The sequence below is a fragment of the Herpailurus yagouaroundi genome, unplaced genomic scaffold, assembly GCF_014898765.1.
Source record: "Herpailurus yagouaroundi ecotype Mexico unplaced genomic scaffold, PumYag 196, whole genome shotgun sequence".
Classification (NCBI taxonomy): domain Eukaryota; kingdom Metazoa; phylum Chordata; class Mammalia; order Carnivora; family Felidae; genus Herpailurus; species Herpailurus yagouaroundi.
Window position 1 is genome coordinate 29,524,777 of NW_024412427.1, and position 24,139 is coordinate 29,548,915.

The 24,139-nt window shown below is 43.2% G+C and overlaps 1 protein-coding gene across 7 annotated transcripts in view; it reads right to left on the bottom strand.

Moving 5' to 3' along the window:
• Window positions 1-24,139, bottom strand: part of BFSP1 (beaded filament structural protein 1) — a 68,242-nt gene that overhangs the window by 40,841 nt on the left and 3,262 nt on the right. For 6 of the 7 annotated variants that reach the window (XM_040447768.1, XM_040447770.1, XM_040447769.1 and 3 more), the window contains exons 3-4: window positions 11,949-12,076; window positions 2,490-2,556 (exon numbers count right to left, since the gene is read on the bottom strand). In XM_040447768.1, the coding sequence (XP_040303702.1) occupies window positions 2,490-2,494 (5 nt within the window). In that variant the 5' untranslated portion in view covers window positions 2,495-2,556; window positions 11,949-12,076. The remainder of the gene's footprint in view (window positions 1-2,489; window positions 2,557-11,948; window positions 12,077-24,139) is intronic. The other variant, XM_040447772.1, reaches the window with a different exon arrangement.

Below are 24,139 nucleotides of genomic sequence, written 5' to 3' on the forward strand. Positions count from 1 at the left end.
GTAAATTGTGGGTGTTGAAGGAAACTAATAGCATTTGATGAGAATGATCCAACATATGACTATTTTGTCATGTCTCCAATTTATTTTTTTATTTTTTGAGGGGGGGGCACAGTGAGTGAGGGGCAGAAAGAGAGAGGGAGAGAGAGAGAAGCAGGGCTCCCCTGAAGTGGGGCTTGTGTGCTTTTTTAACCAAATGGGGGCTCGTGTTCACCGGAAGTAGGGCTGGAACTCACCTGATTAAGGACTCAAACTTAGGAATGGTGAGATCATGACTTTAGCAGAAGTCAGTTGCCTAACCCACTGAGCCACCCAGGTGCCCTCCAATTTTTTTTTTTAAGTTTATTTTTATTTACTTTGAGAGAGCGAGATAAAGAGCAAGCAGGGGAGGGAAGAGTGCGAGGGACACAATCCCATTCAGGCTCTACCCTAACAGCACAAAGCCAGATGCAGGGCTTGAACTCAAAAAAAGTGAGATCATGACCTGAGCCACAATCAAGAGCTGAGCATTTAACCGAAACAGCCAGCCTCCCAGGTGCCCCAAGTCTCCGATTTAAAAATCATTATCAAAAAGGTTGTTTTCCTAAAAAAAGGATTCAGCTTAGCAGTGCCATATAATTAACAACTATATGGATTGCACATAATTACATAATTATATTACAAATTAAAGTTATAGTTACCAAAGTTTGAGAAAAGGACACAGATCTTTGATGGGTTTTATTATTTCCCCAAAAAGACTGTAAGGTAATGGAATGAATTCAGTTGAGAGTGACTCTAAGATAAGGTCCAGAGTTGTGGTGGTGGTGCAGTTATTGTTCTATTTTCTTTTCTTAAGGCATTTAAAAATAGATGTTATGATCAAATCAAGGAGAGCCACATGAGTATTTTTGGTAGATACACATGTATCATGCTGATGGCATGGTAAATTGGTTTCCGGCTTCCTAGAGAGCAAAACCAGCACAGAACAAAGAAAGGATATAAAAGCACTTGTTCCTTCTGACATCAGGTATTAAATATTGCTACAGAACAAACTGACCCCAAAACTAAGTGGCACACAAGAAGAAATATTTAGCGCTGCACTCCCAGATCGGCAGGTCAGCTGGATAGCTCTCCTTCGAGCTGCAGATCTTTCAATCTGCTAGGGGAGCTGTGCTCCAAATGTCTCTCTTCCTCCTAGAACTAGTGATGACAAGAGGAGGAAAAGAAGCCCAGCCACACAATCTCTTTCCAAGTCTTTGTTTGCATCCTGTCCATTAACACCCCTTTCATCAAAGCAAACCAGGTGGCCACAGCCAAAGTCGAGAGGCAGGGAAGAGGCACCGCCCACCCCCAGGGCCATGGCAAGGGTGCGGGTGTGTAACTGTCACACTGCAGTGAAGAACTGGGACCAGAAACTCCATCAACCACACACAGTAATCCCATTTGAAAGAAAAAATAGATATCCCAGAAACAAAACAAAGGGAAAAAAATATCATTTCAATTTAATCCAGTGGAATAAACACTTAGAAAATATTTACTCATAAAGCGTGTCTCAGGGAGAGAAATATTGAACAAGGTCAAGTCCCTCCCTACCCTCAAGGTGCAGGGAGACAAATTCCTACTCAACTAATTCAAGACACAAGGAAATCTGGAATAAGTTCTAAAATAGAGATCTTCCCAAAATGTGATTGTACCTAAAGCAGAAAGTTAAAGAGAAGTTAGAATTTCAGGCAGAACAGCATAAACAAGGTGTGAGAACAACTGGAGTAAGGTGCAGTAAAGGGAGCCGTATGCTTCCTGGGCGTGGTGAACCTGAACTGAGGAGAGCTTGGCAAGAAGGGTCCCAAAAAAGGAAAGTTCGAAGGAAGGGCTGAGCTTCCCATCAGCTGCGGTGGCTTGAATGCGGGCATCATCTCCACAACTTCTCCCAAGCCCTACCAAAAATGGCAGCAAAGAATTTATTTTTAGACGAAAACTCCACAAAAATAAGGAAGAAAAGATCACAGTGGACAAGATATACCAACAAATTTTCAGAGGGCTGAACAGAGAGATTAGTGGCAACTGACTTAATGGAGTGAAGCAAGCTGACACCTACATGGGGCAAAGGGCACTGGGAAAGGAAAACAAGATGGTTCACCTAGAGGAGTCTCAGAAAAGCTTACGAATTGGATGTACCAGGGGCGCTTGGGTGACTCAGTTGGTTAAGCATTCAACTTCAGCTCAGGTCATGATCTCACAGCTGGTGAGTTCCAGCCCCACGTCAGGCTCTTGTGCAGACAGCTCAGAGCTTGGATTCTGCTTCAGATCCTGTGTCTCCCTCTCTCTCTGTCCCTCCCCCAACTCACACTCTATCTCTCTCTCTCTCAAAAATAAATAAACATTAAAAAATTTAAAAAAAAAAAAAAGTAACTGGATGTACCAGATACAACAGAAGGTGGGGGTGAAGGGTAGAGCTGAAAAGCCATAGGGTTAGCCCAGGGCCCAAGAAGCAGTTAGAATTTCAGATCACCTACCCCATTCCTGTGCAGCCTGGCAAAGCTGAGTGAAACTGAACGGGAGAGGTCTTAAGTTGAAAGTCACCTAGTTGAAACACAGCTAAGGACAGGATAAGACCATACTGGAACAAAGGAATTAAGACAGTGGATGCATCATGAAAGATGAGCTGTACAATCTCCATCTCTCCATTTACCGCTTCGCTTCTCTTCTAGGATGCTGGTCACCTGGCATGTATTTCCCTGGGGCAGGAGAAAATTCTCTGGGGAAACTGAGTGACTTCGGAGAAAAAAAAAATCACCAGATACTGAATTTGGAATATGGACTGACTGGCTTTTGGTTTGAACACGGAACACGTTTGTACGGTCCAACGTAACCCAAGCCGTTGATCATCAGACTAAGACCCATTTTATAATGAAGTTTTACTTGTGACAGCATAGGATTTTTAAATCTCTCTTTCTCACCTAGATTTTTATTTTTGAAAGTTAGTATTTTTCCCTAAAAGGATAGATTCCCTAGATTTGTATACTTTGCCCTGTCCTGTACCAGGGCAATGGTATTATCATGATATCCTGCTCCGCTCTGTTGATGCGGAGTGTAAAAGTGTAAATATTTCCTATCGGAATGTTACTATAATTAGTTGGGTTTTCCTCTCACAGGAGGAAAGAAACTAAGCTGGTGTAGTTAGCTTCTTCTGTGGGACCTCTGGCTGGTTTGTGACTTTGTGACTTGTTCTTGAATCCTGTTTTTTAACTGGCCATAAAGTATGACAATGAGCACTAATCGACAGCTGGATTCCCCCTCTCCTGGTCATTTTAGTTTGGGCTCCCCCGAAGCAGACCCTGAAACAAGAGTTAAAGTGCAAGTAGTTTATCTGGAAGGTAATCCCCAGGAAGGGCCTGCAGGGAGGCAGGAGGGAGACAAGGAAGGCCAAACACGGTTTGTGATAACAAGCCAGTCACCATGCTGCGGCAGACAATGGGGGTCAGTCGCACTGGAAACTCTGGGAGATAGCTCCGTACAGGCAGCTCAGAGCCACCCCACCCAAGGGTGAAAGAGCTGGAGATTTACCCACCACTCCCAGGGCCCGAGGGCTGATCACAGGGCATTTCCGGTCTGCCACAGGCAGCCAAAGTAGCTGAGGTTAGCTTTTGACCCCACCACCTTAGCAAGTGACCTAGCCAGTCAGGTTCCAGTATGGACACCGGGCAATGGGAATAATCACTTACAGGAAGAGGCTCATCATACATCTCAGTTTGCCTGAGATGATCCACGTTTACGCATCTATCTCGGCACAAGTATAGATAGCACCCTCCTTCTGTCTCTCTCTGTCCCAAAAATAAATAAACGTTGAAAAAAAAAATTTTTAAAAAGGGGCGCCTGGGTGGCGCAGTCGGTTAAGCGTCCGACTTCAGCCAGGTCACGATCTCGCGGTCCGTGAGTTCGAGCCCCGCGTCGGGCTCTGGGCTGATGGCTCAGAGCCTGGAGCCTGTTTCCGATTCTGTGTCTCCCTCTCTCTCTGCCCCTCGCCCGTTCATGCTCTGTCTCTCTCTGTCCCAAAAATAAATAAACGTTGAAAAAAAAATTTTTTAGATAGCACCCTCTTTTATTCTCAAGAGTTTCTTGGTTTGTCTGGGAATGCTGCCTCTCTTATTCTGGCCCACGTGACCTGAATGTCTAGCCTGAATCTAATCATAAGGAAACATCCATGCAAACCCAAAATAAGAAACATTCTATTAATAAAAATAGAAGGGGATGATATTCTTCCAAAATGTAAATACCAGAAAAGAAAAAGAGAGACTAGAGAAATATTCCAGATGAAAGGAAACTAAGGAATCACAGCATCTACATGCAATACTGTTCCTAGACCCCATCCTACATTTGGAAGAGAAGAAAGTGCTATAAAGGTCATCGCTAGATCCCTTGACAAAATTAGACTATGGACACTCAATTAGGTAAAAGAATTGTGTCAATGTTAAATTCACTGAAGTTCCTGACTATAGCACAGTTAAGTAAAATGATATCTTTATTCTTAGAAAATATATTCTTAGCCATCTAGGGGTGAAACACATGATATATGCAACTTACTCTGAAAAAATGCTGAAAAGCAAAATAAAATAAAATAAGTTCTGAAAAGCACGACATGTGTAAATATAAACATAGACATAAACATAAAAATGTATGGAGAAAGAGAGAAAGGAGATGAGGCAAAATAGTGACAATACGTCAATCTTGGTAAAGGATATATGGGTGTTGTATAATCGCAATTTCTCAAAGAAAGTTGGAAATTACTTTCAAAACCGTTTGTGGAAATCCCGATCCTGTTCTATGTTAAGCATTTTGCAGTGTAGGCATTTAATAAACATCACTTCCTTTACCTTATAGCCATATATATGTGTGTAACAGCAAAGAGAGAGAGAGAAGGACAGAGAGGAAGATGGTTTAGCCAACTGTGTAGTAACAACAGGAGAAAATGGTCTATAACCATTATAAGCATGTGGAAGACATGATGATATAAGTGAGAATGTTTATAACAAACATGAAGGGGAGCAGAAAAACAAAATACCAGATGCATGGTGATGACAGTCATCTAAGAACACATATATGTACATAATCGGATACTCGTGTCATATACCAGGTTTTATATTCATCACATCTTATTGTCATTTAAAGCTAATTGCATATATGGTGCTTCTTAAAATTTTTAATTAGCATTCTTGATTAAAGAACTGAACAACTATTTTAAAAGCCTGAGTAAAATAGGCATAGATGTTTGCCTTTTAGTCAACTTCATATTCTACAACTTTGAGCTTTCTCTTTCAGTTTACATACATCCTGAGTTTGCTGTGGGCTTTTTCCAGACACAAAGAGTAGTATAGAACATTCATGTAAATGCCGGGTCTCTGCTGTTTTCTAGTTGTGTGGTCTTGAACAATTCAGTTAATCTGTTTTCTAAAATGATGGATTTGAGCAAAACAATCTCTAAGATCTCCTTTCTGCTTGTTAGGGGCCAAATTGTGTCCTCTAAAATTCATGTTTTAGGGGCACCTGGGTGGCTCAGTCAATTGAGCATCTGACTTTGGCTCAGGTCACTATCTCACGGTTCATGGCTTTGAGCCCCACGTTGGACTCTGCTGACAGCTCAGAGCCTGGAGACTGCTTTGGATCCTGTGTCTCCCTCGCTCTCTATCCCTGCCCCCCCCCCAAAATAAATAATAAACATTTAAAAAATTAATAAAGAATAAAAATAAATAAACCACATTTTAGTCCTAACCCCCAGGGCCTTAGAATGAAACCGTATTTGGAGATAGGGCCTTTAAAGAGGTAATTAAGGTAAAATGAGGTCATATGAGTGGGCCCTAATCCAGTGTGACTGGTGTCCTTATAAGAAGAGTAGATGAGGACACAGACATACATACAGAGAGAAGACCATGTGAGGATACAGGGAGAAGGTGGCCATCTGCAGCCAAGGAGAAACCAACTCTGCCGATACCTAAGTCTCAGACTTCAAGACTCCACAGCTATAAAAAAAAAAAAGTGAATCTCTGCTGTTGAGGCCACCCAGTCTGTGTTTCTTTGTTATGGCAGCCCAAGCAAATCGATATACTGCTCTAACATTCTGATTCTTCCGTTTGCTCTTCTTTTATAGGCCATCCATTTCCCAGGATATATAAATGTCTGCCACAAGAGGGCCACTCCGCCCTCAGAGTGAACACCCTGCCTCCTGGTCGCCCAGAGAGCGATTGTTGATTGCAAAGGGGACAGAAGGATGTGCAGATGAACAGCCTGAAGCCTTTCCACAAAACTGGATCGACCCCAAAGACAAGCCATCCTGGAAAGCTTCATTTCCAGTAGGGTGACCAGCAAACCCAAGGGAAAGGGCAGACCCCTGGCTCCCCAGCCCCTGCTCTCTTAGGGTGGCCTCCCCATCAGGCCCCAGGCTTCATAGTATGCTTAGCTACCCTGTAAGTGATGAGTCCGCATGAAGAGTAATAACAGATGGGGAAACATCAGAAGCAAGTCTCAATCTCCAGCTGCACACACACGGATAACTATGAAGACTTCCAGGAAAGTAAAGCCGCAAATTCAAACACTATCAAAGGCAGGAGGGCACTGAGCACCAACCAGCCTTTCTCAGGGTCTGGTACAGAAACTGAAGTAAGAATCAACAAACCCAAATTTGTTGGATGACAGATATGTTCCTTGGGCTTTTCGACTGATGGGCACCAGGACAAGGCATGACAACTAAATGCAACGCACAATCCTATACTGAATAGGATTTTAGACTAAGAAAAAAAAGCTATAAAGGATTATTATTGTGATGATCGGTGAAATTTGGATAAGGAATACAAATTAGATAATAATATTACAAGTGTTGGGGCACCTGGGTGGCTCAGTCCATTAAACGTCCAATTTCAGCTCAGGTCATGATCTCACCATCATTGGTGGGGTCAAGCCCCACACTGGGCTCTGGTCAGCACAGAGCCAGAGCCTGCTTCAGATTCTGTGTCTCCCTGTCTCTCTCTCTGTCCCTCCCCTGCTCGTGCTCTCTTTCTCTCTCAAAAATAAATAAACATTCAAATAATAACAATAATATTATTACAAGTGTTAAAATGGCTGCTTTGGGGGCGCCTGGGTGGCTCAGTCGGTTAAGCGGCCGACTTCGGCTCAGGTCATGATCTCTCGGTCCGTGAGTTCGAGCCCCGCGTCGGGCTCTGTGCTGGCAGCTCAGAGCATGGAGCCTGTTTCAGATTCTGTGTCTCCCTCTCTCTGATCCTCCCCTGTTCATGCTCTGTCTCTCCCTGTCTCAAAAATAAATAAACGTTAAAAAAAAAAAAATTAAAAAAAAATGGCTGCTTTTGGTAATTGTACTATGGCATGTAAGAAAATGACCTTGTTCTTAGGAAATACATGCTAGTTTAAAGAATAATGACTCACAGTGTCCAATTTACCCTCATTTGGTCAGAAAATAAGTAATATACATGCATATACAATACACACGTATAAAAACAAATACAGAGAATAAAAAAGCAAATGGAGAAAAATGTAAATAATTGGTAGGTTTGGGTAAAGGGCATATGCAACGTTTCTATAAATTTGAAATTATAACAAAAGAAAAATTACTCCCCTCCCCAAATCCCAAACACCTCTGGGAAAATTGTGCTGAGAATAGATATTTCTTAGTAACAGCAAGAAAATACAAAAATGCTCCTTGCTCCTTTGATTTATGAGATGGTATCATGGTCTCAGCAACCAGGGTTTCACTGATGATTATGGTGGGAGTTTAACACCACTAATAATGAAGGGCTTTTGAAATACATGTGGACTTACCTTCCCTGAACACCAGACAATGGGGCACTACCTCGGAATGTCTCTTAGACATTGCTACACCTGCTCATTCATCATCATTCTGGTCATGCATGAAAAGTGACCATACCCATGACCTCAGGGACGCAGAAATGAGTCATTGTCCCAGCAGGCGCCATCCTCAGGACGAAGTTTGGAGAAGGCTCTTTCACAGTTATAATTTCTTGTGAATTTAAAGCTAGCCACGCTATTCATATTTCTGCTCTGTACTTCTCTTTAAGATATCATTAAAGAGACCCACCACCACTCTTAAGCTGGGTCAGCCTACATCTGAACCACAGCTCCTTTTCTTCTGGGAATAGATTGTCAAGTGGTTTGATGTATCATGGAGTCACAGTTGGCCAACCGGCATGCCCATTTTGCCCTAAAAGGAGGATGTGCGAGCCCCTGGTTTGTACTACTTAGGAAACGGATACCAAGGAATTAGGCACACATATCCACGAAGGCATTTCTGATAGAAATATACATTCACAGATTGAAGCATACATCTGGTATATCATTTTTATAGGGCCATACCTACTTTCCCATGGATATCAAGAGGAACTGATTTAACTATTTCATAAGAGAAGATATTCTTATCTTCTCAAGTTCACCCAACTTTATAGCTTTAACCTGAAATTGGGAGGGATGATATTCCAAGCTACTTTATCCACTATTTTCAGACTCTGCACACAGTTTGAAAGTATAGTAAGGGATGCTAAGACTGTATATTTTAAGCTCTAACCTTCAATTCTTGGACTTAAACTCCACATGAAGTTTTCCAGTGAAATTTGTAACAATAGCCTGTTTGAGTAAGAGCGCCATTGTTCGGCGGGCATATGAGCCTGACCAAAATTCAAAGAACTACCTATTCCAACCATCTTCCTTGTTAGCTCATTTGCAAAAGGACTGTAATGATGTGAATTACCCTACTACTCCACTCTCTACCACCAGCTCATGGTTGACACTTACTAACTCCTACCCCTTCATTTATCTAATATTTTTGTCTTCTGACTTTTCTTCTCACCCAGCAGATACCATCCTTTTCATTTGTCTTTGCCCCTTGGTTTTGGAAAGCAATATCTTCCTTACTCCCTTGAACAACCCCCCACACCCACCCATCAGCTCATGCAAATTAATTTATGAAGAAGACTATTGAGAGGTCTTCAGTTCCACACACCTGAACCCACCATAGGCTTAGCCAAGATGCCTCTCTAAGGCTCCTGGCTAAGGCTCCACCTCTCCACTACCCAGGCAGACCTGCTCACGCGATTGTTCTAACTAGCCTAGAGCTCTTTAAAGGCAAGGCAGATGTCAATGCTGTTCATTCTACAGTGCCCACTCTCCACCAGAGGATTGGTCCAGGGATCCATCTTCCATCCTTCCCCAGGCTGCTGGAAACCCTAGAAGGTTAGCCCTCCTAGATTGCTTCCCCTGACTCCGTGCCCTCGGTCTTCCTGTAGGGTTTCGCAAATGGGGGTCGCTGGCAGGAGATCACAGAGACTTCCTTCCTGTTTCCCTCTCCCCTCTAAGCAAAATCACCCCTTCATGGCATCTCATGCTTCCTGCTGTTGTTAGTTCTGGGCCCTTTATCACGCTTTGATGATTCCCTTAACCCTGCTCACAGCTCTGGAGGTTGTCTCTTCATTGAATTCTCTTCAGTTAAGCTCTTTGTTTATACCGTTTATTTCCCGCCAGATACAGAAGAACCCTGGCGGATGCAAAATCTCATTCATCAACCAGTAAAGCTTCTGAAACACTGTATCCGCTAAAATGAATTAAACAACAAATGAAACTTAGAAAGAAACTTGAAATCAAGACAAAGTTTTTGAGTGTTGGGAAGTTTCATCTTGAAACTTTCAGATGGGGAAGCTGAGTATCGCTTGGCCAAAGACGAAGCTGGAGGCTCTTATCAATAGCTGTACCAGAGGCCTGGCCCTCTTACTCCACGTTTGCTGACTGGGCTGTTTCAAAAGATGTAGTCAAATTTTGTAAGCAGCCCTCAGTTGAAATTTGCTTTGCTCTCCACTGTGATGACTAGATTTCTGTTGTCTCCCATCGTTAGAAGGAATATAGAGGGACAGGACAAAAATCCATTCGTTAAGAAAGAAAACAGTGCACCAGTCAGCAGAATGACTAGACACAATAAAAGAAAAAAAAAACTTCCTTGAAAAAGAGCTTTCTATTTTAAGAAGATGAATAAAAAGAAGAGATGCCCTCAAGTGATAGATAATGAAGACATTCCCGAGGCATCCTCAGCCTCTGTGGCTTTTCAGATGTAAACCTGAAATGTAGTCCATTACAAAGGGTGGCATCCAAGCTGGATTCCGGCTGCTTGTTCTGTTCTGTGGTCAGCCAGTGCTGAACATAGCAGTTTAAATAAGCCACAGAGCTGTGAGTGGCCCCTGTGTCTAAAATGCCTTCTGGATTATCCTCAATGACCCTAATCATAGGACTTAGAATCTGAAAGGATGAGAATTAAACGGGACATTTAGGGTCCAGCTCTCCGGGGTACATTATTTTTTCAAACTAACCTGGGTTTTTGGGTAACACACACACTGGATCTGAAAATGCCACTTTTTGTCACGATTTGCTATGTGATATCCTAGTGACCTCTAAGGCCAATTCCAGGACATCGCAGGGACAACACACCAGTGTCCCCAAGCCTGCATTTGGGGCACTATTTGGCTGAGTCACTTGCAGTATTATTCTGGAGCTGCCTCTCAGGAGCTCATAAGACCCAACTATTTTATTTCCAGGAATTTGGGTTGCTGGTTAACACCTCACTGATAGCTTGAAATCAGCAATAGTGGGAGTTTTCACACCACAGGAGTTGACAAACACTATAAAGACATTTCTTCCCTTGAAACTCAGCTGTTCAACATTCACTGGAATCATGTTAACTATGAAATAATACTGATCCATCTCTCCAATTGAGAAGGAAAGCTGGTAAACGCAAATAAAAAGGGCCAGCCAGATGTCCAAGGCCAGATAGTCCCCCTGCATGCTTTTGGCTTCTGCAATCTTGCTTTCCTCTTACATCAGCCAGAAGCCAGGAATCTGAAGCTTGAGTATACTAGTCCCGCCCAACCCGGAAGCACATATGTATAAAAGATCAGTATAACCCAAGCCAGATGCTCAGCCTTTGGAGTTGACTCCGCTGGGCCGGCACCAGTGACAAATAAAAAGTCTTTTCTGATTCCCTAGCGCTTGTCGCTTGTCTCTTCCTGGGCGCCGAGTATTTGCTATAACACAGGGGCTGAAATTGATGGGTAGAAACTTGTTCTTTCTTCAATCCCTGCAAACTCAAAGAAGAGAACCAGCCTTCCTAAGTACATTATTGAAAAAAGTCCCCTAAATTCAAATACTCAGTTAAAAAAATTAGAGCAGAATTAGAGTCTACAGCCTGAGAAAATGGTTTGTTTTGATTTCGAGTTGGCTCAAGAAGTTTCTGACAATTAATTTCCTATAATTGCCTTATAAAGTTAAAATGCCTTCCAAACTTTTATGGGGCCATTTCAAAACCTAGGGAAATCGGCCAGTAAATTAAAGTGTATCTCTGCAAGGAGAGAAAGAGATTGATCTCAAGACTAGTTTAGGCCCAGCTGGAGGACTTGGTCTCTGTTCCAGTGGAAAGGAAGGTAGCAATCCTTAGCAAAGCCCAAGATTTCTTTTTCCTGAAATAATGACTGACCACTGCCTCTGTTGTTTTTGGCCAAGTGTTTGACCAAAACAAGAATTTTGCAACTGCAATGACCTAACTTGGGAAACAATTTTATAACATTTTCTAGGAACCACAAAACCTTTGTTTTACTCTTTCTGAAGACCGACAGTGGGACCAGAAGGAGAGCATAATATTTTGCCGTGTAACAAAGAAAAAAAACTTGATAAGGACAGCGGCTGGAAGACTATTTCAGTTCAAATAACGGTCATCCAGAGCCCGTGAAATGCTGCCTTTCAAACCAATAATGAACGTGCCTTGCACAACATCACATCCAGCTAAAATCCTGGATCCGCTCAGCTGATTATTAGGGCATTAAATGGTGACCTTTATCATACAATAAATTGTAAGCCGGGCAGCTAGGTCTGACAAAAACAGCAGGAACTGCAGTTAGCAGCAAAAACAGACTCACATGTTAGAAGAGCCAGGAGAAAACTTCTTGACGTGGTTGGAAGAAAACAGAAGCTTCTTGCAGTGACTCGGACTTCAGTTGGATGAGTGCAGATGATCCAAGTTAGGCAACATTATGATTGCTGGGGGCTGCAAAAAAAATCAGTCAGCTCAACTATCGGCAAAATGCCCTCCCAAGGCCTATTAAATAATGTACCAGTGAAGTTATTTGAAGTAAACTGATACACTGTGCCATAGGATGTATGGACTAAAATCATGGACACTTGAGTTCAATGGTCTAGGTTTAAATTCTCTGCAACCCATGGGGTGCCTGAGTGGTTTAGTTGGTTAAGCGTCTGACTCCTGATTTTGGCTCAGGTCGTGATCTCAGGGTTTCTTAAGTTTGAGCCCCATGTCGCACTCTGCACTAAGAGTGCAGAGCCTGCTTGGGATTCTCTCTCTCTGCCTCTCCCTTACTTGCGCTCTCTCTCTCTTTCAAAAATAAATAATAAACTTTAATAATTCTTTATGACCCATTAGCTACATGGTCTCAGAAAAGAGACTTAATCTCTCTAAGCCTCACATGCCCCATCTAGAAACTGGGGGTGATAGTAGTTCCCAAAAGATGTTGTGAGGGCTACATAATGTGTTCAGAATGATGGGTGGCACATAGTAAGTGCTTAATAGACATTAGCGATTATTATTATTATTTTTTTTTTGCATATAGGCTGATGGACTTTAAGCATTTGTCTTAGTTTGGAATCCCCCAGAAACAGCCTCTGAGCACAAGTGGTGTATTTGGGAGATGATCATGTCATAGGAAGGGAAGGTGGCCAGTCACGGGGGTGTCATCACCACTACCTCTGTGGGCAGCAGGAGCTCCCTGTATCTGGAACCTCTAGGAGACAGAACAGGACACCCCACAGAACTATCCCACCCAAGCAGGGAGGAAGCTGGGTACTTATCCACAGCTCCCTGTCCATCTTTGGTTGGGAACTGCTCCCAAGGGCATTCACCCTCTAGGACACGGGACAGAAAATGGCAGGAAGTTCAGAGTTTGCAGCCTTCAGCGTGAGAGAGTGGAAGGGGACACAGGAGGGGAACTGGAAGCAGCTACTAGAGCCCTGCATCATTGTTTTCAGATCATTAAATGAGCTGGAGTTCCTTTATTTATTTTTTAATGTTTATTTCTTTTGAGAGAGAGAAAGAATGAGCAAGAGAAGGGGCAAAGAGAGAGAGGAGAGAGAGGATCCCAAGCAAGCTCTATGCTGTCAGCACAGAGCCCAATGCAGGGCTTGATCTCATGAGCTTAGGATCATGACCTGAGCTGAAATCAAGAGTTGGGATGTTTTGGTTTTTTTTTAATCTTTATTTATTTGGGGGGGGGGGGAGAGAATGAGACAGAGCATGATCAGGGGAGGGGCAGAGAGAGAGGGAGACACAGAATCCAAAGCAGGCTCCAGGCTCTGAGCTGTTAAGCACAGAGCCTGACATGGGGCTCGAACTCACGAACGGCGAGATCATGACCTGAGTTAAAATCTGACGCTCAACTGACTGAGCCACCGAGACACCTCTGAAGTTTATATATTTGTTTTAATGGGTCAACCCTTAAGTGACAATAATACAACAGAGCAAAACAAAAAACTGTGTTCATTCTATGCTGGTTTTAATGGAGGTATTAAGAAATAAATCATGTAACTTAAAAACATTTGTATGTAAGTGCCCATTAAATCAACACAATGTTGAGAATAATAGATGGAGTTTCAACCCTAATTCTGCTCTGAACGGCTTACTCTTCCTCAATATCCATCACCCAAAGCTAGGGAGGTATCCAGTGTTTTTCACAGTTCTGTGGAAGACCCAAGCCTTCATGGAAAAGGAAAACATCCCTCTTTTTTCAAAAGTCACCAAACTCTTAGCAGTTCCAATAACTGGCTTTTTCAGTAAATGAAACCATTTGCGTTTTTAGGAAAAATAATATATTAAGACTTTCCCATGCATCCAGAGGTTTGACACTAAAACGGTAATGAACACCATAAACTCCATTCCTAAACTGTACAATGTATCTGTTGGATAACCTGATTGTGTCTTCTTCATGTGAAAGCAGAAAGCCTGTATATGAAGCCAATGTTTCTTTTTTTTAAGATTTTTTTAATGTTTATTTGTTTGTGAGACAGAGAAAGACAGAGTTTGAAGGGGGGAGGGTCAGAGAGAGGGAGACACAGAATCTGAAACAGGCTCTGGGCTCTGAGTTATGAGCACAGAGCCCAACATGGGGCTCGAACTCACAGACCGTGAGATCATGACCTGAGCTGAAGTCAGACGCTCAACCGACTGAGCCACCCAGGCGCCCCTTGAAGCTCCCTTTCTTACGCCCGTTATTGCACTTGCTTCTGGGTTTTCAGTTTCTTAGCCTCTTGAAGGGATCCTCTTGAGCTTCACATCGTTGAACTACTGGAGTTCCTGCGGGTTCTGTCCCCAGCCCTCTTCTCTTTCTACCCTCAGAAAACATCTCAATTTTTCTGAGTAGGTATCAGCTAGGGTTGCATGCAGGTGCACACAGCAGGTAGCCAACAATAGTTTAACCAAATAAGATCTGCTTTTTGTCTTCAGGCACAGAGTCTAGAGTTAGGCAGTTCAGGGCTGGTATCTTGGACCACTCTTCACTCTGCTGTCCTCAGTGTGTGGCTTGGTGTCTGTGCTCACAAGATGGCTGCTGCCCTGTAGGCATGGTGTCTACACCTGCCATGTCTTCCCACCAACTCTTTGGAACTTAACTCATTTACTTATTCAACAAATATTTATTCACAACTCACTATGTGTTAACACTCTTCTAGGCACTAGGAATACAGAAGTGAAAAAAATGGTTTAAAATCCCTGTTCTCGTGGACCTTATATTTAAATGGGGGGGGGGGGAAGGAATAGAAAGTAGATAAGAAAAACAAGTGAAAAATGTGGGAGGTTTGATGATGAATGTTATGGAGAAACATAAAGCAGAGAAAGGAACTGGAAGGTTAGCTGTGTGTGGTAATTTTAGGCAGGGTAATCAGGGAAAGCCTCACTGAGGAGGTGACATCTGAGCACAGACCTGAGAGAAGTGATAAAGCAAGCCATTTGGTTGCCTTCCAAGCATAGGGAAGCAAGCTGATGATGAAGAGTACTATTAACATTTTTTTTTTAAATCATAGGAATACGAAAACTATGTCTGTGTTAGTCCATCAATGGTGTATGTGCATATGTGCAAATGTGTGGTATGGAGTATGTACAACACAAACTCTGGAGGACACATTCCACACCAACGACAGGGCTTAATTTTGGTGAGGGGCCAAGAAATGCAGGGCAGTAAAGGTGAAGTTTTCTATGTGGCCTTTTTCCTTTTTTAAAAAAAATAAGGAGAAGGTATTCTTAGACAATTTGTATAATTAAAATTTTTAATTCTTTTTTTAGAAGTTTTTTTAATGTTTATTTTTGAGAGAGAGAGAGAGACAGAGTGTGAGCAGGGGAGCGGCAGAGAGAGAGAGAGAAAGAGAGGGAGGGAGACACAGAATCTGAAGCAGACTCCAGGCTCTGAGCTGTCGGCACAGAGCCCGACGTGAAGCTCAAACCCACATACCGTGAGATCATGACCTGAGTCGAAGTAGGACACTTAACCGAGCCACCCAGGCGCCCTTTTAATTCTTTTTAATTATTGGACAAAAAGGTGTTGGAACGATGACCTTGGAACCCTTATTTTCTTTCTCTTTTCAGGGTTGTTTTTTCTTTTCCTAACAAACTTGCATTTTTTTTAATAACTAGGAAAAAAATGCAACAAAGCAATTTCCATTCTGTAATTATTTCTACTGCTCTTTGGCTTAACCACCAGAATGACCCAGGGCCCATCTCTGTCCTGGCTCAGGGCCCAGGGGGCACCCTCTCTCTCGGCGCAGCAAGCAAGGTGATCTTGCCGAGCCCTCCCCACAACTGCTGCCTCTGTGGTTGCCAGCATCACCTTGACTACCTGCAGAGACACTCCTGCCACGGCCTCTCCAGTGGGGAAAGCTCCCTTCCCATCAGGTTGCAAGGCTTATTAATATAAGATGAGCAGAGAAGCAAAGGGAGGAAAAATACATAGGGCCATGGCTTTCCAGAGGGGAAGTCCTGTTTCCTCAGTATCGACACCAGGCCCCATGGTGCATCTCCCTGATTAATCTGGCTCTCGCAGTTTCTCTCTCTGGAGAAACTTGAGATAAGTTTCTCAGCGGCTGGGGCAAAGGGCAGTCGGATGCAGTGTCTTGTTGCATACCCCTTCCCATTGCACTCGGGTTCCAGATCACGCTGGCCACCTTGTTACTCTCCTACCTCATGGTGGTTTCTACAAGAGCCTATGGAATGGCCTTCAGCGGTTTCTCTGCCGTCCAATGTCCTCTGCAATGTGCTCTAGAGTCTTGGCTCTGGGTGTCCACGGCTATCCCAACATGGTCTCCTCTTCCCCAAGGGAGGTATGAATGCCTGTGACTGGTTTTAGGAGAGTTATCAGCATGGCCTGGCAGATTTACTAAAAACACCTTTTCATATTTGGTTCTTCCTCCTCCCAGGGCCCTGGCTTGGGACCCAATCTCTTTGGCTGCTCTATTTGAAGCATGGAATTATGGCCTAAGTCTTTTCTCACTTTATTTATTAATCCTCCTCACCATGTATTTATCGTGACTCCAGTCTTCTATAAAGTGTATGTGTGTGTGTGTGTGTGAGTGTGTGTGTGTGTGTGTGTGTGTGTGTGTGTGTGTGTGTGTGTGTTGGGATAGCCGATTCTAAAGAACATTACAAGTAGGGGTGCCTGGGTGGCTTGGTTGGTTGGTTAAGCATCTGACTTTGGTTTCTGTTCAGGTCATGTTCTCATGGTGGTGAGATGGGGCCCTAAGTGGGGCTCTGAGCTGGGCACGGAGCCTGCTTTTCTCTCTCCTCCTTCCTCTGCCTCTTTTCCTTGCTCTCTCAAATAAATAAATAAACTTAAAAAGAAAAATGGGGCACCTGGGTGGCTCAGTTTAAGTGTCCGACTTTGGCTCAGGTCATGATCTTGCAGTTTGTGAGTTTGAACCCCGCGTTGGACTCTGTGCTGACAGCTCAGAGCTTGGAGCCTGCTTCAGATTCTGTGTCTCCTCCTGTCTCTGCCCCTCCCATGCTCATGCTCTGTCTGTCTCTCAGTAATAAATAAATGTTAAAAAAATTTAAAAAATTAAAAAAAAAGAACATTACAAGTAATGCTGCTCTGTTAACAAACCTACAACAGTTATACAGGATAAACCTGCTCGCAAAAGGTAGATTCAAGCTACTCAGTACTAGGTTTGATAAGTTGTGACGCTAGCCTTTTCATTGGGTATGGATATTACTATTCACATTTTCTTTAGAAGATAAAACCAGCTGATGGGAAGGTAATGCTGACTTCGTTTTGTGAGAAATAAAACCTACTCAGGAGGAGCCATATTTAAGGCTCATTATTTATTTATTTATTTAATTTTTTAAATCTTTTATTTATTTTTGAGAGAAAGAGAGACACATGTGAGTAGGGGAGGAACAAACAGAGACGGAGACACAGAATTCGAAGCAGGCTCCAGGCTCTGAGCTGTCAGCACAGAGCCCGACGCAGGGCTCGAACCCAAGAACCGTGAGATCACGACCTGAGCCCAAGTCGGATGCTCGACTGAGCCACCCAGGCACGCCAAGGCTCATAATTTCTGAATTTTCTTTGAATCAAGTTGATAGTCTGGGTTGTTAATATCTATGCAGAATGACTAGCTTTGTGTATGCACAGAGATAGAGGGAGTTTTACTCAGGAAAGAAAATATTTATTTTCCTTTTTTTTTTTTTCTGAGGGGAAAATATTTCCTCCTTCACCCTCATTAATTTTTATGGTTGGTGAAGTATTTTCATTATATTAGCCAAAAGGAGGCTGGACTAAATAAAGTAGAAAACCAAAGGCATATGAAACGGTTTCCTGGCCAGGATGATACTGCAACCATCTTGGGAAAGTTTGTTCTCCAGAAAAACAAATGAAATTGTGGCTTGCCAAGCCACCTCATGGAATCCAGGCAGTACTTTCTGCTTTTTTTCTTCTGAAAGCTTGGATACAGAGTCACAGTTTATTTGTTGAACACGTTCTTGTTTCTTGTAACCATAGACTCTGGTCTAGTTGAGTGTTTCTTATGTCAGGCTATAGCTGAGCCAATATTTATCATTTAAGAAATTTCCATGAGTCATAAAATAAACCTGCGGTAGGCACTACCTTCTATGGGAGTTTCTTTCCTAGAGTTTTTAAGATAAAAGGGAAAACACGGAATCTGGAATCCAACACCCAGCATTTGTCAGACCACACAGATATTTTCTCCTATGGGGAGGATCCTCCTGAGATTTCAAAGCCATTCAAGGTGTGCTGCCTCCTGCCTGAACACCTTCTGGCCCGACGGCCTGGCCCCTCTCCAAATGGCCAGGCCAGGGCCAGAAAGGAAAGGAAGCTGTAGAGGTTTCAAGGGCGGAAGTGACTCACTGGCTCAAGGGGTGGGAGGAAAGGTTTTCCATTGGAGCGAGAATACCAATGAGCAAGTGATTCCTTCCACCTCCAATGTGGAACATCTTGCAAGGGGGCCTGAATTTACACTGACCGAAGGGGGGAAAAATACTGTAAGATGTGATGTGTGGCCCTTAGTTACGTATAAGAGTGTGTTTCATTAGTGCTGCTTGCCCCTTTTGTGCCAATCAGCTTCTTTTCCCCAGATGGGGACCCGCTAGGAGTCCACAACCTGGACAGTTATAGCAACTTAGTGATTTTGCTGTAAAAACAGGCCTTGTATCAAGAGCACAAGGCCTAGAGTTTATAAATCAAAATTCAGAGGTCTGCTTTAGTATTACTAGGATACTCCACAAATTGCTAATATGGCCCTAGATACTCAAGAAATTTTCTGTATTGTGCAGGCATTACACTTTAGAACCAAAGGGGTTAACCTAACACCTTCAGTTTGCAAGCGAGGATAAGGAGGTTCAGAGAAGTGTACCTCCTAAGAGGTCACACAGCCAGTCAAGACCAGAACTTGTGCCAATGGTATAAAACACCTTCTTGGGAGCCTGGTGATAGAAATACCGGAGTTGTAGTGATAAAGGCAAAAGTTATACGAAAAGGCACTCCAATTTCGCATCATGGCCATTGTCCCTCAGCTGTTTCTAGCAGAGCTGTCCTTGAATATGCTCCAAATTTCCTCACTGGGAGAGCTGGGGTTCTTTGGCTGAAGCACCATTTCACATTCTGCCTCACACCCCCAGAAGGGAAAACTGGGTATAAATCATAACCATCCCCTCTTCCAAAGCAAGAAACAAAAGCAGCAAACAAAAATCCCTACATCTGTATCTTTCTAGGTACCTTGGTCCATGGAGTTTAATTTTTGGGTAAGAACATTAGGTGTTTTCTTCCCCCAATCATCAGCCTCTGAGTCAGCCCCCTAGCCATCTCTTCCATATTTGTATTCACCAACCTAAGTGAGAAGTCATGTTGGTAACAAATGCTCACTTCCTTCCTGTCCGGATGCCCCACTCTGTAAGATTTGGTCACACCTCCCTGGTTTGATCTGCCCCATCAGTAGGATCCTGAGAATTCCCACTGGAACCTGGGCCAAGTTTATCTTGGCATCAATCTGTTTTCACTCATGATCTCCTTGTGGCAGGGCCCATGTATTCCTGGTAGCTAACATGGCCACAGCTGGCACCCAGTAGGACCCAGTAAACAGGTCAAATCTAACTAAAAAGATTTCAAAGTAGCATCCTGTTGTGAATGTAAATAAGACAATTGCTTTGACCCCAAACACAAACTTTTTTTTTTTTAACTTACCTCCTCTTTTTCCTACAAGAAATTCAGGTGGTAATAATAGATAGGATGATGCAAATATCTTTTAAAAATGCCAGGCTGCTTGGACTCCTACTAATTGATGTATATTAGATTGAACCACAAGAATGTCCTACTTTTTGGGGGCACCTGGCTGGCTCAGTTAGTAGAGTATGTGACTCTTGATCTCAGGGTCATGAGTTCAAGCCCCACATTGGGTGTGCATCCTACTAAAAAGAAAAAAAAAAAAAAACAAAACTCCTGCTTTTGTAGGTCAAAGATAGTTGAATTTTGCCCGTTTCTTAGGTACAGCCTAATGTAATTGAAAATAATATAAATACATTGCTTTATACAGGGGCAATAATTCAGTCCTTTCATTAATCCACCCTGATCTCTTTACCATCGTCTGCACGGTCGTACATCATCTGGTAATTATAGTTACACTTTCAGTCTCATTTGGGTCCACCCACCCTGGCTCTCCAGGCTCCAGCCACACTGTCTTCCTTCTGTTTTTAGAACACGCTGACCTCAGCCCATCTGCCTGGGATGTTCCCCACTATCTTCACACAATTGAGTCCTTCTCGGCATTTAAGCCTCAGCTTAAATTGTTTCTTTGGATGAGACTTCTCTCAGCATTGATTTAAGCGTGCCCTTACCGCCCCCAGTTACCCTCTGTCACATCACCCAGTTTTACGGTCACTGAAGTACTTCTTTGATTGGTTGTTCATTGTTTGCCTGAAGCTGACTAGGATTTAAGCTTCAGGACTGCACAGCAGCCTTGTCTGTCTTATCCATGGCTCTGAAGAGCTGGCACATCATAGGCCCAAAACATAAATGTGGAAATGATGGATTCAAGAATTAACTTTTAAAATGTAGCAGCACTAAAGTATTTCCAAGTATTTTTTTCCCTAGTTTGATTTCACCATTCTGGGATTCCTATATACAGATAGATACTCGTCCTTTTCCTCTATCTTCCAGGTCTCTGAAATTCTTCTCTTGTGTTTTGCATCTTCTTTATCCTTTCTTGATGCATTTTGAGACAGTGAATTACTTGACCTCATCTTCAGACTCACATCTTTGTTATTTACATATATCCAGTCTCATCGTCCAGCCCCTCTATTGAATCTTCCAGTTCAAGAATATTTCTAATGTCTGCATTTTTTTCCATAACTGCTTGTTCTTGCTTTTGGTCTCCCGGTATCTTTCCTTATCTGAGGATACTTACTATGCTCATTTTAATTTCTTGTCCTATTTCTTTTGCTTGAAATTGTTCAGTTTGTTGCCTTTTTCTTTCATAATGCTAGGATTCCTCCTCCATCTCATTAACTTTACCTGTGGACTCATACATATGTCCTTAGGGTTTTCATCTGGCTGGGTTTGTATAGAATACCTGGGGCAGGGGTTGAGGACGGGTATCACTCCTGGAGAGTCTGGGGGAAGATGGGTAGAGATGCACCAAGCTGGGGAACCTCTGAGGTTGCAAACTGGGCGCCCCCCCACCCCCCAACCTCAACCAGGAGGCCCCGCCCTTCCAGATGACTTCCAAGTATACTCTCTCCTTAGCAGGATAGAACTATTTAGTCCCCAGAGGCAGGGGAGGTAAAAGGGGGATGAGGGAAATTTCCAAGCTTGGACAACCCGTTTGCATGTGTTGGTGTCATCTCCATACCCCCACAGGGCTCTAGTGCTGCCTTGACATTACCCAGCAGCCTTGCCAGTGGGCACTTCACTGGTAATGAGGTTTTCTAGCTCTCTGGTAGTCATGAGAGAGGCAGAGGTCTGCAGAAAATAACGGGGTGGGGGAGAAATGGGTCCCAACTGGAAAGCTCACCACTACCAGTCTGTTACTGCCTGTCAGGTCTTCCTTTCCCTCCATCTCCCAACCTTCCTCCTGTCCTTACCCATGTAAAACTGCCTCCCTATTTTTTCTGAAAGTACACACTTTGAGCTTTTAAGAGATGCCTTCTTATTTTTATAATTTGCTGAGATTTTCTATTTACTTCATTCCTACCCTTCATGATTTATTTTAACTTGTGGTCACATTCAACCCTTAAGCTTCTTTATATTCTGAAGAGTTTGAAGTTATTTTGTCTATCCTTAAATCAAATACCGGATTCCAAATGCCTTTATTTGTCCCTTTCTGAATCCTTTGTGGCTTTTTCTTTCTTCAGAGGTATAACAACCCAATCAGAGCTGTAGAGTGCACCATTACTTCTGGAAAATGGGAAGACAGTTAAGGATAGATCCCGAAGATACAATGCTGAATGAGTGAGTGAACAAAAACAAGCTGCAGTCCTACATGCATTTCGGAGGCCATCTGTGTTTTTCTAAATGCTCTGTATTGTAAGGGTCTGGAAAGAGTCATGCTGCACTCATAACCAGGGTGATAGCAACCCAGTGGAGGAGGAACTCTAGGACTGTTCAGTCACCCCTACCTCGGGTTTCCTTTTTAGAATTTCCCCCCAAACCTTTCCTGAAATATGTAGTTTAAGGGATGGACTTCAGGACAGTCCATGAGCTCCCCGAAAATGTAAGCCAAGCTTTGTGAATAGGAGCAAGTATCTACTTTTCTAGAGAAAGGGTCTATACTTTTCACCAGAACTTGAAAGGGAACAGAAGACCCAAGAGGGGGAATAACCATTTGTCAGGAGTGTTGTGCCACTTTCCACCCCAATTTCTCATGGTTTCATTTAAGTAGTACGCCAGTAACTGAAAAACATGTATCGGTATTGTTTATAATGTTATAAAATGTTGTTATAAAAAAAAGCATATAACTTTTACTTTACCATGAAGACTAACACAGAAATCAAGTGTTACCATGTAGTACTGTGCTGTTCCCATGAATATACTTAAATATATTTAGTTCTTTCCTAAAATAGATGTCTAGGCCCTTGTGGCAGTCGATCCAAGAGGACCCGGCTACGATAAAGGAATGTCCAGAATGTATTTTCTACAGCTTCCATTTGCTTCATTTTGTATAACCCCCTCTGTAGTGTTAAGGAAGCAATAAGAGGTAGCTCAGGTCTTTTGTTCAGCACCACTGATGTGTCACGTAGCCTGACAGTAAAGGTCATGGGCTTGGGAGCAGATCACTAATTCCTCTGGATTCCTAAGGAACATTTCTTCACCTTACCTCACCTATAGAATGGAGTAATAGTATCTAGCCATGGTAGTTACTGCTGGTTATCTCCCAGTACCCTCTTTCTCCTCCTGTCTAGGTATAGGAATCCCAGTTTCTTAGCTGAACACATTGCTGCTCAGAGAACAGACCACATTTCCCAGTGCCCCTGGCAGCCATACACTACATTCTGGTCAATGAGATAAAAGTAGAAGCCCTGGTACTTCTGGGACGCTTCTTTAAAAGGAAAGGGGCAGACTTCAGGTTTCCCTGGTCTGCCTGTAAAGTGTTTGGAAGTTGCTACTCTGTCCTAACAATAAATAAAAAGCTGAACAGACAACTCTTCTTGGATCCATAGGAGAGAGGAATACACAGGGCAGACTGCTGTGCCCAAAACTGTAGATAAGACAGGCAAATACAGGGAGTTATGGCTTCCTAAAGCAGAGACTCAAGTAGAAACCACCCTGGGAATCAGTGCAGGGTAAGAAAACCTGAGCCGTAACTGACAAATTGCTGGAGGCTCAATGTGGACAAGTCTGACAGAAACTCTGGGGAGACTCAGTCACAGGGGACCCCCCACCCCCAACATCTGTTTCACCTCCTGAAGCTCTACCAGGTTCCCACAGTAAATGACAAAGAAAAATCCCCTACTGAAGGCAGGAGGGGAAAAGGAACCATTTTGAAATACACCAGATGCCTCAGTCCTAACAAGGCCTGCTCTGAGGGGAAACTAGTTACCAGAACCTACCTGATCTGGGGAAAGAAGACCCTCACCTCCAGCCTACTCCAGCTATGCTGTCCCACTGAAGGGCAGAGGTTGGGGAGGGAAGGACGACGGCGGCGGCGGGGGGGGGGGGGCGGGGTGCAGCCTGTTTCAGAGAAACACTTGTGAAGTTCACAGTCAAGAGGCAGATTCAGTAAAAATGAGACCAAATCGCAGGACTATAGAATGGTCTTCCCCTCACCCCAACCTCACCACATCACTAAAGGCCTAATTACTGCTGTTCCTTTCACCCAATGCATCATGTCCAGTTATCAAGAAAAAATTGGAAAGCATACTAAAAGACAAAACAAGACCCACAGAAATGAAGAATGCCTTTGATGTGCTTATTAGTAGATCGGGCACAGAGGAGAAAGGAATCTCTGAACTAGAGGATATGTCAACAGAAACCTCAAAAGCAAAAAGCAAAGACAATGAAGACTGAAAAAAACCCAGACTACCCAACCAATGTAGGACAACTACAAAAGG